Source organism: Amblyraja radiata, chromosome 8 (assembly GCF_010909765.2).
Source record: "Amblyraja radiata isolate CabotCenter1 chromosome 8, sAmbRad1.1.pri, whole genome shotgun sequence".
In the NCBI taxonomy this organism is placed as follows: Eukaryota; Metazoa; Chordata; class Chondrichthyes; order Rajiformes; family Rajidae; genus Amblyraja; species Amblyraja radiata.
In genome coordinates this window covers 60507177-60523450 of record NC_045963.1, presented here as the reverse complement: position 1 = coordinate 60523450, position 16274 = coordinate 60507177, and the positions used below count along the sequence as shown (strand labels likewise).

The 16274-nt window shown below is 39.8% G+C and overlaps 1 protein-coding gene across 3 annotated transcripts in view; it reads left to right on the top strand.

Moving 5' to 3' along the window:
• Positions 1-16274, top strand: part of col12a1 (collagen type XII alpha 1 chain) — a 235328-nt gene that overhangs the window by 179910 nt on the left and 39144 nt on the right. For all 3 annotated transcript variants that reach the window (XM_033026046.1, XM_033026047.1, XM_033026048.1), the window contains one exon: positions 4334-4443. In XM_033026046.1, the coding sequence (XP_032881937.1) occupies positions 4334-4443 (110 nt within the window). The remainder of the gene's footprint in view (positions 1-4333; positions 4444-16274) is intronic.

Here is a 16274-nt window from a genome sequence, read left to right as displayed (position 1 = left end):
AAGGACACATGGTTAAAGACTGCAAGAGTCGTATAACTTGTAATAAGTGCAGACAAGATCATCCTGAATTACTTCATATTGAACAGAAGAATACGGCAAAGGAGCCAGGGCAAATAGTACAGAAGGAGAAGCCAGTGATGCTGTTACCTCACCTCAAAAAATTGTGCATATTGGGGCCGGGGTAGAAACCTGCATTTTCTCCATCTTAGCCGTAAAGGTAAGGAGCAGCCAAGCAAATACAGTGTTGCAAACATGTGTATTTTTGGATCAAGGAAGTTCAGCTACCTTTTGCACAGAAAGCTTGAAGAGAATGCTGGACATCATAGGAGAAAATATTAAGATTTTCTTACGTACCATGAATGAAGAGAAATGCTGCAATAGCCATCATATTACAGGTATGGAAATATCTAGTCTGGATGAAGACAATTTTATACCAATATCTGATGTGTTTATACATGAGACCATGCCTGTTTCTCATCTAAATATACCCAAGCAAGAAGACTTGAAACAATGGCCTTACTTGAAGGATGTCAAGATAACTAAAATAACTTCTGGTATCGACCTACTTATCGGTACAAATGCTTTGAAGGCATTGGAACCTAAAGAGTTTGTCAGCAGTCAAGGGGACAGATAATTTGCTGAAAGAAATGTCCAGAGAAGAGTTAAAGTTCTTGGTTATTATGAACTACTCAGTAAAGATGATAGACGGACACTATTGCCTAGACTTGCCTTTCAAACAAGAAAGTGTTGGTCTGCCGAATAACCGTCGCATTGCAGAGCATCGCACCCAGAATCTGAAACGCAAATTTGGCAAGAATACAAAATTCCATGATGAATATACATCTTTCCTAAAGGACATGATTCTCAATGATTATGCCAAAATGGTACCAAGAGACGAGCTGAATCAAAGTGACGGAGCTTTGGTATATTCCACACCACGGGGTGTATCACTCGAAGAAAGAGACCTTGAGGGTGGTCTTTGACTGTGCTGCAGTCTTCAAAGGAACATCACTTAACTGTCAACTGCTGCAAGGTCCAGACCTTACCAACTCACTCATTGGAGTTCTTATTAAATTCAGACAAGAACCGGTTGCTTTAATGGCTGATATTAAAGTGATGTTTTATCAAGTCAAAATATCAGAAAAGTATATTGACCATTTGCGATTCCTATGGTGGCCTGATGGTGATGCACAACAAATTCTCATTGAATATCGGATGAAGGTACAACTCTTTGGAGCGGTGTCATCACCAAGTTGTGCAAACTTTGCATTAAGGAAGACTGCCAAGGGCAATAAAGCTCACGTTCCAGAAGAAGTGACAAACACAGTAAAGAATAATTTCTATGTGGATGATTGTTTAAAATCCATGTCTTCGGAAGAGGAAGCAATTTAAATGATAAAACATCTGACTTCCCACTGCAATAAGGGGGGATTTGTGTTATCCAAGTGGATCAGCAACAGCCCTGCTGTATGAAAAACCATTTCACCAGATAACAGAGTTAAGGAGACCAGGGAATTGGATTTGGACAAAGAAAATCTGCCAATGAAAAGGGCAGTGGGATTGCACTGGTGTGTCAAAACAGATGTGTTCCAGTTCAGAATCTTGATTCAAAATTGGTTCTGTTTACGACCCTTTGGGATTTCTCGCACCATTTACACTGCCAGCCAAGTTGATTTTGCAGGATCTTTACAAGGAAAAACTTGGATGGGATGAGAGCAAACTTCCTCTCAGCGATGGACAGAATGGTTAGCAGATCTCAACAAGATCTCAGAATTCAAAGTGGACCGGTGCATGAAGCCTACAAACTTTGGTCGAATCAGATATGCACAGCTGCATCACTTTTCAAACGCAAGTGAAAGTGACTGTTGTACTGTTTCATATTTAAGACTGGAAAATGATAACAATGAAGTACATGTTGCATTCTTAATGGTAAAGGCCAGAGTGACACCATTGAAGCAAATGACGATTCCCAGAATGGAACTTACTGCCACAGTCTTAGCTCTTAAAGTTGACATAATGCTGCAAAAGGAACTGGAGAAATCTATCTTCTGGACTGATATTACTACAGTGTTTACTTTAACAATGAGAACAAGCATTTTCTAACATTTGTAGCAAACAGAATTTCTTATGTAAGGAGAGCTACTAATGTATCACAGTGGAAATATGTTAATACAAAGGAAAATCCTGCGGATGAAACTTCTGGAGGATTAACAGCAGATCGCTTCTAAAGCTGAAGGAGATGGATCAATGGAACAGAGTTTCTCTGTAAGTCAGACAGAGAATGGCCAAAGCTTGAGCTGTGATTTGAAATCTCAGCTAATGATCCAGAAATTCAACATAGACATCCAAGTGAATGTTATTGCTAAGGATTCATCAAACATAACAAATTACTTAATTACCCATTTTTCATCATGGAATAAGTTGGTGACTGTGGCAGCTTGGGTTCTTAAAGCTAAAACAAAGTTATTGCTATTTGCTCGAAAAAGGAAAGAAATTGCTGAAAGTATTTCTGAAAAAGATCCTGAAAAACGAAAGGAAAAGGTTGAAAGCAAGATGCAAGTTTTTAAGGCATCGTATTGTGGATAGGGTTTACGTCTTGATGATCTTCTCAAGGCAGAAAACGCGATTATATATTTTTGTCAAAGACAGATACGAAGAAGAAATATCAATGTTAGAAGCTGGAGTACATGGTGTCAAAAGAGAGAGTCAATTGTATAAGTTTGATCCGGTATTGGAGGAAGGACTTCTGAGATTAGGTGGTTGCCTGAATAGACTAGCAATGCCTGAAGAGGCTAAGCTTCGTATTATTCTCTCAAAGAATTTCCATATTTCAACACTACTATTATGACATATCCATGAACAGATTGGACATGGAGGAAGAAATTATATGCTGTCGAAACTTTGGGTTTTGGGAAGGATACTGGAAATCATGCCGGATATCAAAGGTTTGGTGCGTACAGTACAACTTTGGTCTTGGTAAGACCGATAACCAAGATATGTCTGCTTCTAGAAGGCGAGGGTGAAGATGGAAGAATCGCTAAAGAAGTCTGAATGCTAAATATAATGCACATTACTTTTGTTTTTTGATAAATGTTAAGCTTTTGTAGCTCCTTTTTTTTAATGGTAATTAGTAATTGCTTTGTTATATACGTAGAACAATTAGGGGCCGGTATGTAGGAGCCATTAAGCTTAAGTCAGTATATTATAGTCATGTCTAACATTTTTAATATTTTAGTCTTTATCTGTCTGTATTTTTGGAGGTGGGATTTGATACGTAGAAGGGGTGTGTCTATTTCTAGAGGGGACTAGCGCAGACTCATAGATTAGGAGTCAGTTTGGTCTCGGAAGGATGGTGAGAATACATTTTTTTACCATTTATTCACACACACGCACAAGTTAATGAGACAACATACTTTAATAGAAATAAACTTTCATATGATTTATATGACATAAATGGAACAGCGATTAAGAACGTAAAGTGATGGATTATTTCTTTGCTATGTACTACTTCAATAAAAGACCAATTAATCAAGAAACAACATTTGGAAGATTTGTTTTTACTACCTTAAGTGTGTCGTGAGTGCGTAAAATATACCTCCTAACCATCCCCGAGGAGTAATGGCTATCGAAGTTGGACTTCGAGAACGTCGTAAAGACTGTCTTTAGACAGGTTTATTGATGGTATCAAGCTGGGTGTCAATGCGATACTGTATAAAGAGATTATATGGCAAATGGGATAAAATATAACAAAATGTAATATCATCCACTTATTTAAGGTGAAATTTTAGTGGTGCAATAAATGGTGGCCTTGCCAGTGACAGACAAATTCTGCCAATAAAACGAAAGAATGTCATCATGCTTGTGTTTGTGGCAATTTTTTGCAATGTGGAGAAGCTTTATCTCCTCATCTGTTCTGTTATCAAATTAAATCATGAGTGATCTGCCGAATAACACTTATCCGTTACCTCACAACAATCTATCAATACTCCTCAACAATACATCTGTCATTTCCATTGTTATCTCAGTGGTGCCAGCACACTTTATTTAAGTGAAACATACTGCAGTTATCAATCCTTTTTTACCTGGGTATTCACACTTTTAAGTCTTTCAGTAATTTATTTGCCAATTCTTTGACAAGGGTTGTTTAAATGCACGAGTGAATAGATATTTTCAAGCAAGAATTAGAAATTTTAAACCATGTTATGGAAAGTAGTTAAGTATAATTCAGGATTAAACTTTATGCATGCTTTAGCAAAAGTAGGGAAGTGTGCCTCTTATTTAATTTGCATGAATAACCTACCATCTAATAATGATTTGATTTCTCAAATTATAGGTAACAGTAATACACTATCATATTTCAACAAGGATGAGAGAGGCGAGTCCCAGACTATCACATTTAACAATGAAGACGTGAAGAAACTCTTCTATGGCAACTTTCATAAGGTCAGTCCTGGTGTTGTCCTGGTTTGATGTTTAATTCCACCAGGATAAAACATACTTGTACCTAGTGATTGAGTGGCTCTTTGGTCCTTGAGACATTGAGAAAACGGTGTTTGATGGAATGTAGCCTCTAGTGAAGTGGTGTGTGCCATTTCAAAATTATACATTCTTTGACTGTCAACTTAGTGACAGACTTCATAGGTATTGACATAGACACCAGGCACCAGTTTGGGTCATTACATAGTAATTGGCAAAGAAATCCAAATCAACTTAAGTAACATCTTAGTTTAACATGCAATTTGTACAGAAGTAGTATTTCAAAGAAATGTGAGGCCTGCTTCTGCTCATCTTAAAGGCCCGATCTGGTTCACTCACATGCAAAACATTCTTTAGATTCGCTGTTAAGTAGCTTACTTTTAAGAATTTTATTTCCCTTGTTTCTACTTATGATTCTTCTCAACAGTGTAATAAATGTTCATAGAAATAAGAAACAGGATTATCATTGATAAGTAAAATATTGTGACAGTTGGAAACATCAAATTAAAAGGGAAGATGTTGGAAATATGCACGTGTTAATCTGTAGAGTGAGAAAGCAAATTAACATTTCATTTCAATGATCTTTTCTCAGAACTGGAAGATGACAAGCAGATATTTCACTTTATTTGCCAGCATATCTGGTGTTATGGTTGTTTTGAATAGGGAGAAGGCTAGACCTTGCAGTAAAACACTAAATTGGAGTAAGGCAACTGCAACGTTCTAAGACTGGAGCTTGGGAGGGTACACTGCAAGCAATTGTTATTGGTCTACATCTGACATGTGGGAATTGTTTAAAGACCAGTTAATCAAATTCAGAACCAGCATGTTCCAATGAGGAAAGAGATAAGGATGGCAATGTAAGGGAACCTTAGAGGAGCAAGGAAGTTGTAAATTTGGTCAAAAAGAAAAAGGCAGCGTGTGCAAGGCTTAAGAAAATGGAATCAGACAGGCCCTTTGTGGAATATCAAGAAAGAAGGAACAATTAAAGGAAATCCCAAAATATTTTATATCTATATTAAAACCAGGGAGAAGTTTGGACTAATCTCGGATCAAAAAGGGAATTTGGAGTCTGGGGATATAGGCGAGGTACCAAACAAATAGTTTGCATCTGTTTTCACCAAGGAGAAGGACATGGAGGACAATGAGATCAGTGTGGAGGATACTAATCGGCAGTGGCAGCTTGAAATTTAGAAAAGGAGATGTTGGGGCTCTTGAAGAACATTAAGATGAATAAATCCACAGGACCTAATGCGATTTATCCAGGTTATTGAGAGAGACAAGAGAGGAGATAGCTCAAAATATTTTAGTCTTCTCTAACCACAGGCAAAGACCCAGAAGACTGGAGTGATTTGTCATTTTTATTTATGAATGAGTAGAGAGAATCCAGGGAATTATAGGCCAATGAGCCTCACGTCAGTGGTAGGGAAGCTATTGGAGGGTATTCTTCGAGATAGCATTTACTCCCATTTTTAAAAGAATGGGTTAATTAGAGACAGTCAGGATAGCTGTCATGTCTTATTAACGAGAACATTTTTTGAGGAGTTGACGCCCTACCTGATCAATATGTGAAGGGTGGTGAATATTGTCTACATGGATTTTAGTAAAAGGGCCTGTCCCACTTGGCGATTTTTTTCGGCGACTGCCAGCATCATTGACTGACGTATCGGGTCACCGAAAAATTTGTGGAGCAATGCGGCGTGACGCGGCGGTGACGCGGCATGATGACGTTTGACACGCGGTGTTTTTTCAAGTGTATCAACATTTATTTTGTCGCCGCTGGATTTTGAAATGTTCGCAAGTGTGACAAGCCCTTCAGGCATTTGATAGTCCCATACGGAATGCTGATCCAGAGGATTAAGATGCACAGGATTAACAGTGAGTTGGTCATAAAGATTTAGAACTGGCTTACTGATAGAAGAGGGTTAATCGAAGGACAATAGTCAGGCTGGTGGTCTGCGACCAGTGGAATTCGTTAGAGATCTATGCTGGGACATCTGCAGTTTGTGATATACATTAATGACTTAGACGTTAATGTGGACAGGTTGTTTAGTAAGCTTGCAGCCGACAAAAAGTTTGCTGGTGTCGCAGAATGTGAGGCAGGCTGTCAATGTATGCAGCTGGATATAGATCAGCAACAGAAATTGATGGTGAAATGGCAGATGGAGTTTAATCTGAGCAAGTGTGAGGTACTGTGTTTTGTTTTTAATGGCATGACCTTTAACAGAGGGTCCTTGGAGTCAAACTCCAATACAAAATGACAACACAAGTAGATAGAATGGTAAAGCAGGCATATGGTACACTTGCATGCATAGGTTGAGGCTTTGAGTATAAGAGTCAGGATGTCGTGATGCACCTTTATAAGACTTTGTTAGGCCACATTTGGAGTGTTGTGTGCAGTTCTGGACACCCCATTACAGGAAGGATGCGTAGGCTTGGAAAGTTCAGAGGTTTACCAAAATGATGCCTAGAATAGGGGACATTGTAAGGGAGAGAGGTTGGACAGACTTGGATTGTTCTCTCTGGAACACCAGAGGTTGCAGGAGATCTAATAGTATATAATATTATGAGAGGCGTAGGTAGGGTAGACAGACACAACCTTTTAAACAGGATGAAAAAATCAAATACTAGAGGACATGGTTTTAGGTGAGAGGGGCAAAGCTTAAAGAAGATATGCGGGGCAACTTTTAATGAGTGTCTGGGATGTGCTGCTGGGATTGGTGGTTAAGGCAGATATGATAGCGGCATTTAGAAGACAGTTTGGACAGGCATACGGATATGCAGGGAATGGTGGGATATGGATTATATGCAGGGAGATAAGAAATAGTCTTGGCATCGTATTCAGCACAGACATTATGGGCCAAAGTATCTGCTCTTGTAATGCACTGTTCTATGTTCTACGTCCAAGTGCAGTACAGAAGCAAACACTAGATCAAAAAATCAACACGTTCCTTGTAAGATCCTGACATCCATTCATATATACATTCATTCATCCATCCATCCATCCATCTATTCATCCATCCATCTATTCATCCATCCATCCATCCATCCATCCATCCATCCATCCATCCATCCATCCATCCATGCACATATATATATAATCTCAACGGGTCCACGGGTCATTTAATATATATAACTAAAGTGTCATCTTGTATGTATGTATGTATGTATGTATGTATGTATGTTCCTGAAATACAGCCAAAATGGTACACGATAGCGCAACAATTTTAGGGGCACCTTATTCAATATTTGCCTGTGGTGTGCAGTATCAAGTTTTGTTCTGTTTAACAAAGTAATTCACCAAATAAACTTTAATTAACTTTATACGGTGAACGGGACAAGTCTAATACTACCATGTGTACTTGACTGACGTCACAATGGTGACCCAACGGGTGGCAGTTGTGCCTGCGCAGTGCGCTCCCACTTGTCAGGCCCGTCAGTCATGCCTGCACAGTTGGGGGAGGGTAGCCGGGCCCTGTATCCATGCGCGTGCAGTTGTGGGAGTGTTGTACTTGACTGGCGTCACAATGGGGACCCAACGGGTGGCATTCATGCCTGCACAGTGCGCTCCCACTTGCCAGGCCCGTCAGATGCGCCCGCACAGTTGGGGGAGGGTTGCCGGGCCCGGTATCCACGCGTGTGCAGTTGGGGGAGTGTTGTACTTGACTGGCGTAACAACGGGGACCCAACTGGTCCACAGGTCGTTAATTTTAAAATCCATTAATTTTTTGGTGGACATGTTCACATCGTGCCTGAGATGCATATAACAAAGTAGTCTTAACAATCATTTATGTACTACTATTGGGTCTAGATGTTGGAAAAAAATTGAGAGTAAGTGTGGGTACTGCTACCAACATAGAGAAGTAAATATGCAGGCTTTGGGAACTGATATAGGCTACCTTTTAACATTTTTATTTCAAGAATGCTGTACTTATATTTGTGTTAACATTACATAGAAAGGTTTAGCATATGCAGTAGAAGGTTATTAAACTCAATTAATCATGCTAATGTTTCTGTTCCAATTGAGCCGATTTTGAGAAGTTGATGGATTTCAATTTGCTGTAGAAACTCTTATTTCCTTTGGTTATTAGTTGATGAATTACCAAATATTGGTTCTTGTTTATGCTCCTCTTGCCCTGGGTATATTAAAAGGGTCTGAACTTGCTTTACTGTTCAACATTATATGTTCCTCTGTCGTGGTGGCGTCACAATGGGACCCAACGGGTCCATGGGCCGTCTAGTATATTATTAAAATCAGTACAAGACAGGGCAGTATATAGTTTGCCGATTATCACATTACCTGATGTTTAACCTTGTAGTCTCAGTGAGTGAATTTTGTACTTGCCCCTTCTTTGGCTGTCCAAATGCATGGCTTGAGTTAAAATGAACTTCATCTATTCAATCTGTCTGATCACAGATTCTAAACCTCCTACTGGAGCATGTAGTATAAGCACTTTCATCTCTCCTGGTTAAGTGTGCCTGCTGTCCTTCAGTTTACTTATCCTTGTCCACATTCCCAAGTCCACACGACCTCACGTGGTTCTAACAGGAAATAAAGTTGGCCCATTGAATAGTTTAGCAGTTCTCTGGATATGACTTCATGTCTTAGTTGATGTCCATTCATTTCCTGGCCATCAGTCATTGATCTTTGGCCCATGCCTAAATTCCCCCAGCAGATGATTTCCTTCCATCCCCAGTAAAAAAAATCTGGCAGACACTATGACTTTCACTCAAAGGTTGATGCTGAAATATAAAAAGTAGCAATTTGGATGTGTAATTTCACCAGAAATAGCTCACAGACAAATTACTCCCCCATGTAGTCATCAAAACAAGAATCAGGAATCACTGCTATTAAGTAGCTGTGAATTTTGGACACGTTACATGTAAAACAAAGACCACAGTGTTATGCATCTTTCAGTGTTTAATACCAATCGTCATCCTATTACTTGATTACTCTCCCACTGGACACTCACACTTCAGTTTCTTGTCCAAATGCAATATTATGGCACAGAAATTCATGCATAAATTAGGTAGAAAGATAATTTTTGCCAACATATAAAATATGTATTTTCTTAATTCTGGGTAAATAACATTTCTCATGACAATAGAGCCTTCCATATCTTCTAATGATCCAAAACAAAGAAGCACGCCTGAGACATAGTCACTGTTGCAGTTAATGTGGACATGCCAACCTTCCAAATATCCAATGAGCTAATGGCCAAGTCATCTGCTTCAGTGACTTTGAAGATGGATTAATATCAGAAAGAATAATGTATTTTATATTCATCTGAGAGGGCAGAGAGAAACACGCTATCATCTGGTAGCTGGTCCAATAAGTTGAACACCATTCTAGTACATCCCTGAGACGGAGGTGGAGTATGTGGTGCTGTGGCATCAATATGAGAACCTAAGCTCCTTACCTCCAACATTATAAGCAGCTTGTATCACTTTCAGATAGTTGACAAGAAATAGAATCAAAAAGGTGGCAAGGGAACAGAATATATTGGTGACCAAGGACAGGCTTCTGACTGTTTAGTTTAAAGACATTTTTGCACTTCCTTAAACATTCAATTCCCCTGACCCAGTGAGCTTTCAGGCCACAAAGCATAGTGCAACATTGTGAGGAATATCTTATTCTTAAATAATCCCCTCACACTTCCTAACACCCACCATTGCATTGTATTACCAATGCTGACAGAATTGGAAAAATTAGTGGGATTTACAGTGCAGGAGGCCATTTGCTCTAATGATCTCCATTCTAATTCTTTGATAGGACTTCCCAGTTTGTGCACTATCCCATTCTTTGATGTACCCTTACAATTATTTTGCTAATATAATTCCCTTTTTTAATGTTCTGTGGAAACAACCTTCTTCGTTATCTGTTTGTGCATTTTGATTGCAGATATTGTAAAAATTCAACATTTGAACCCAAACTGAACTGGACCCGATAGATTTAATGTGAATCAAAGACATACAGCACAGTTGGAGCTGCACCCTAGATACTAATTACTTATTAATCATCCAGAATCACTGAGTCTGATTACAGCACCTTCCTATCATGAAATCTTGCTGTCTCAATGAGTCAATCGTGGAATCATACTCACTTACCCTGCACCCTCCATCCTCATCTCTTTCCTATATCTCCTTTATCCACTCAAGGAGGACACAATAAACACAGCCTGCATCTGGCACAGAATGTAGTTTGAATTTGAAATCCTCCTTTTTTTTCCACTCTGTCACATTTACTTGAAGCTGCACTTGATTAACACAACTATATCCTGAAACAACAAGCTGGTGCCATCTTTTTCTTTCAAGCACATTTGGAAATTCCATCTCAATTGCTTCACACACACAGAAAGTTAGATTTAATCCAATTGGAATGAACTAAAATTATAAATGGAAACTTCAAAAGGGAAAAGTGAAAGTATGTGCATAATGTTACATTATCTGTTGATCACGAATTAAGTATAATTGTAGCCTCAATGTCTTTTGGGGATAGATTTCATATTATTATCTTTCTCAAAGACACATGAATGGAAAATATTGATACAATTTTTTTTAACTGAAATTTGGCAGTGCCTCAAATTTGTGGGACAGTGTAATATATCTAATTTGCTTGATCTCTGCATTTAGAACATTTTAGGTATTGTAGAAGTGTGCTAGGTTCTTTTGGTGGAATTGTGAAATTATACTCGTGAAAGTATACTCTAATGCCAAGGCTATTACGGTCATTAGATCAATTTATGGTTAAAGCCAACAGTACGGTTTCTTTGCACAAATGGTGATCAGCATCTGAGAAAGTTTACTAAAAAGAGATAATTAAGCCACAATGGTGGGACAGCTGGATACTATGTGGAAAAGACTCTCTGGTTGATGGAAAGAAGAAAGTGATCAATTGGACAGAGCAGATCCTGATTAGGCATATTTTACCAGGAGTTTAAAAAATGAAATATATAATAGAATGATAAGCTTAAGGAGGCTTGACAGTGGCCCATTATTTAAAACTGACAGAGGATTGTAAATGTCTCAAATTCTCTTCCCTAGTGAGTAGTGGAAGCTGGAGCACTCAAAATATTTTAAGTGCGGGAGGATAAATATTTGATCGATCGTTGAGTAGAGGGTGTAGAAATGGCTCAGATGAAGAGCTGAGGTCAGCATAGATCAGCCATGATCATTCTGAATGATGGGGCAGGCTGCCATGTAACCTACTCGCTTCTATTTTCTTGTATTCTTGCATATCAGTTTGTTGCATGATTGTACAGATTTGTCATTCTAGCGGCCGCTGATGAAGGTAGCCATCAAATGGATTATCTAACTAGGACAATGTTATAACTTCACAGTCCAACAGGGAATCTATCAAAATGCATTGTGGAAAATCTGTTGCATTCATTTTAAAATATATGAGCTTGCAATACAAGTATCCAATAATAATCTCTACTTTTAAAATAGACTGCCAGGAGTTGATTAATGGCATGTGGAGTCGAGTAAAAGGATTCAGAAAATGATGTGTTATTTTGTATTTCCTGATGATATCAGCCTTGCTACATGTTAAAGTTTGTGTTCCTTCTTAATCGTGTCAATCAAGGATCAGTGAGATGACTCTCATTTCTCATTTGGAGGTTTATGGATTAGTCCCTCTCCATAAACTTATGGACATAATCCAACCAGATGCTGTATAAAGAGACCACTGGAATACCAGCCTGTCATTTGGATGAGACATTAAGGCAAGGTTCTATATGCTTTCTTTGCATAAGATCCCACGATACAAATGAAAAAGAGTCGGAATGTGTTCCATTTATCCGTGCCAATATTTATACCTCTAACAATACCAAAACAGATGTGGTGACCATTATCTCATTGTTAAGTGTGAATGCATGCTGTGTGCAAATGGCCTGCTTTGCTTACTTAGAACTGCCCAAAGTCACCATTGTAAGAGCTATTGCAGGTTGAAGAATGCGATGTGAATGAAAGTTTGTTTTTCTTTCCCTCCCTCTCATTTTCCTTCTGTTGTGTTATTTCTTTTCAATAATGCACATTTGGACCTGGAACATGGTTTTCCACAAACAGTTGAACTTATCATAATCATAATAATAACATTCAGAGAGTTGTACAAATATGATAAACAAATCTGATAAGATAATACAGTCGAAATAAATCAATAGCCCCTCGAGTTTGCATTGAACAAGATTATGGCTGATTGAATCTAATTTTGCATTCCCATCTATCCACAGTAACCTTTCATATGCTCTGGCTTAAAAGTCTTCAAAGAGGAATTATGAGGAATATAGTCTCACAACATTCTGAAGAAAAAATATGCACCTCTTTCCTGTGGACAACTTCAATTGTCTTTTTGCTCAGTAGATATAATTAGAGCTGGAAATAGCAGGAACAAAATGGAGCAGAAAAATATAAGAGACAGAAACAGGAGAAGGCCATTTAGCCCCTCAAACGACTCTGCCGGTTAACAAAATTATGGCTATTTTCCAGCTTCATTCCCTTAGTTCTTGATTCTTTCAATGTTCGGAAATTTATCAAGATCTATTGTGAATGCAATCAATGCCTGACTTCAACAGCTCTCCTGAGCATAGCTGTACAAAGATTCACTGACGTTTCTTATTCAGCAATGCCAATCTAAAACAGTCTGCTTCCTCATTGTTCCTCACTATGGTGATCCAGAAATCTATCTCATCTGCATACCAGGAATTCACCACTACATTGTTAAAACAGGTCCACCACCGATTTTGCAGCACCCTAAGTTCCAGAGCCTTTCTATATCATCTATTTTGCTGGACCAACAGAGGTCACGTAATAATAATACAGCAATACACCGCTGACCCACTAATTATATCCCTCCCATGTCTCTAAAGCATCATGGATTGCTAGAGACTAAAATAAAACCAATTATAAATGTAAATTTTACAGCGAAACCTGCACAGGCACGAGGTGCCACTTAGCGAGTTGTCCTCGTAAGTCCTAATGAGGGGCAGATCAGCAGCTGCCCACTGGACAGAGAAGCTGTTTTCACAGCAGGACTACAGGGCCAACCCGAGATTTGCCAAATCTGCCAAAAATGCGGTAAGGCGGATGTGCCCGCCACCCCCGCCATCTGATGCGGGCCTCTGAGAGGAATCCCCAGTACGGGAACAGTCCGCCTACATCAAGCCAGCTGCTAGGAGATTGTTAGGCAACTCCCAATGTTTACTGCCCTCATCTGCTTCTTAGCTGCACCTAACTGAGCCATGCTGAACTGTACTGATATCATCCCTTATTAATAGCACAATCAGACCTTCTTTACTTTCCATAGTGTGTAGGAAGGAACTGCAGATGCTGCTTTAAACCAGAGATAAACATGAAATGCTAGAGTAACTCAGCGGGTTAGACAGCATCTCTAGAGAAAAGGAATGGGTAACATTTTGGGTTGAGACCCTTCTTCAGATTCCAATCTTCTTCAAATTCACTGTATGTTTTCAAGAGATAGTTGGATTTAGGTCTTGTATGGTTAAATGAATAAAGGGATATGGGGAAAAAGCAGGAATGGGGTACTGATTTTAGATGATCAGCCATGATCATATTAAATGGCAGTGCTAGCTCGATGGGCTGAATGGCCCATATGTTTCTATGTTTCAATCTGAAGAAGGGTCTTGACCCGAAACATCACCCATTCCTTTTCTACATCTCCCCCCCCCCCCCCCCCCCCCCCGTCTGATTTCCGCAAAGACCGCTCCCTCCGTAACTCCCTGGTCAATTCTTCCCTTCCCTCCCGCATCACCCCCTCCCCGGGCACTTTCCCTTGCAACTGCAAGAGATGCTACACTTGTCGCTTTACCTCCCCCCTCGACTCCATTCAAGGATCCAAGCAGTTGTTCCAGGTGCGACAGAGGTTCACCTGAATCTCCTCCAACCTCATCTATTGCATCCGCTGCTCTAGATGTCAGCTGATCTATATCGGTGAGACCAAGCGTAGGCTTGCCGATCGTTTCGCCGAACACCTCCGCTCGGTCCGCGTTAACCAACCTGATCTCCCTGTGGCTCAGCACTTCAACTCCCCCTCCCATTCCAAATCCAACCTTTCTGTCCTGGGCCTCCTCCATGGCCAGAGTGAGCACTACCGGAAATTGAAATAGCAGAACCTCATATTTCCCTAGCAGCATAAACATTGACCTCCAATTTCCAGTAGCCCTTGCTGTCTCCTCCCCTTCTCAGCTCTCCCTCAGCCCTCGGGCTCCTCCTCTTCCTTTCTTCTCCTCGTCCCCCCTCCCCACCCTACATCAGTCTGAAGAAGGGTTTCAGCCCGAAACATTGCCTATTTCCTTCACTCCATAGATGCTGCTGCACCCGTTGAGTTTCTCCAGCACTTTTGTCTACAGAGATGCTGTCTGGCCCGCTGAGTCACTCCAGCCTTTTGTGTCTATCTGCTTTACTCTTTCCATCCTTCCTTTGTATTGAATACTCTGGAATATTTTGTTTCAAGCTTTGTTCATCCTATAGGTATGTTTCTGGAATAGCAATTTGATTTCTTCATTCACTGGCACTTGCTAAATAATGAGGTGAATAGATAGGGTGAACATGCACAGTTTTTTTTTCCAGGGCAGTGGAATCAGGTAGTAGAGGTTTAAGGTGAGAGTATAAAGATTTAAAAGGGAACTGAGGAGAAACATCTTTACCCAGAGGATCATTATATATGGAATGAGCTGCCAGATGAAGTGTATAATTCCCCCATGCCAACATCCTCAGCATCGAGGCTCTAATTATATTGAGCCATCTCAAGTGGGCTAGTCACTTGTTCACATGTTTAATACTAAACTCCAAAAAAAGTACTCTTTGTCAAGCTTTGTCATGGCAAACGATTACCAGGTCAAAGGAAATGTTTCAAGGATGTTTTTAGTCTCCTTGAAAATTTGATTTCCTTGGTGTGCTAGAGGAGCATCGTAGGACTACATAGCATGGAAACATGCCCTTTGGCCTAACTCGTCCATGCTAATCAAGTTACCACTTGCCTGCGCGTGGTTCCCTCCAAATCCCTCCGAGTCTTTCCTATCCAAGTACCCATCTAAGTGTCTTGTAAATGTCTTAATTGTTTCTGTCTGTATGACTTTCTCGGGCAGTTTGTTCCATACACACATCAATCTCTGTGTTGCTCCTTAAATACCTTTAAAATTTCCCCCTCTCATCCTAAATGTAAACCTTTTAGTTTAAAGCTCTCCTATTCCATGGACCTCTGTAAGGTCATCCTTCAGCCTCCACTGGTCCAGGAAAAATAAAACCAAATTATCCTCCCTCTCCTTATAACTCAAACCCTCTAAACTCAGTAACATCCTCATGAATTAATTTTGCATCTTTTACCAGTTTAATGACACCCTTCCTATAAGAGTGCCCAGAAAAGTACACAATGCTCCAATCGAGGTATTATCAATTACTTTTACAGGTCTAACATAATGCCCCAACTACCTATGTGTGAGATGGCACTGAGTACCTCCATTGGAAGCACATGGTGGTGCATCAAAATAATGGAAAGAGTTCACCACCTCCCAAACCACCCATGCACTCAAACCATCAAGCTGAATCATATGTCCCACAATGGGGCTCATCAATCAACTCTGAACTCACTGAATTGGATTAGATATACATAAGTCACCCTCAATCCGGAGGGACCACAGAAGAGAAAGACCTTTATAAATTCAGTTACATCAAGCTTTGCATTTACCCATCAAACCACTGGTGATAGTCATTTTGGGACAGAGTTGTTTTAAGATCCCTGTTGGTTTCATTCCAAATCTTATGTCATCAGTGCAGTAAGACTT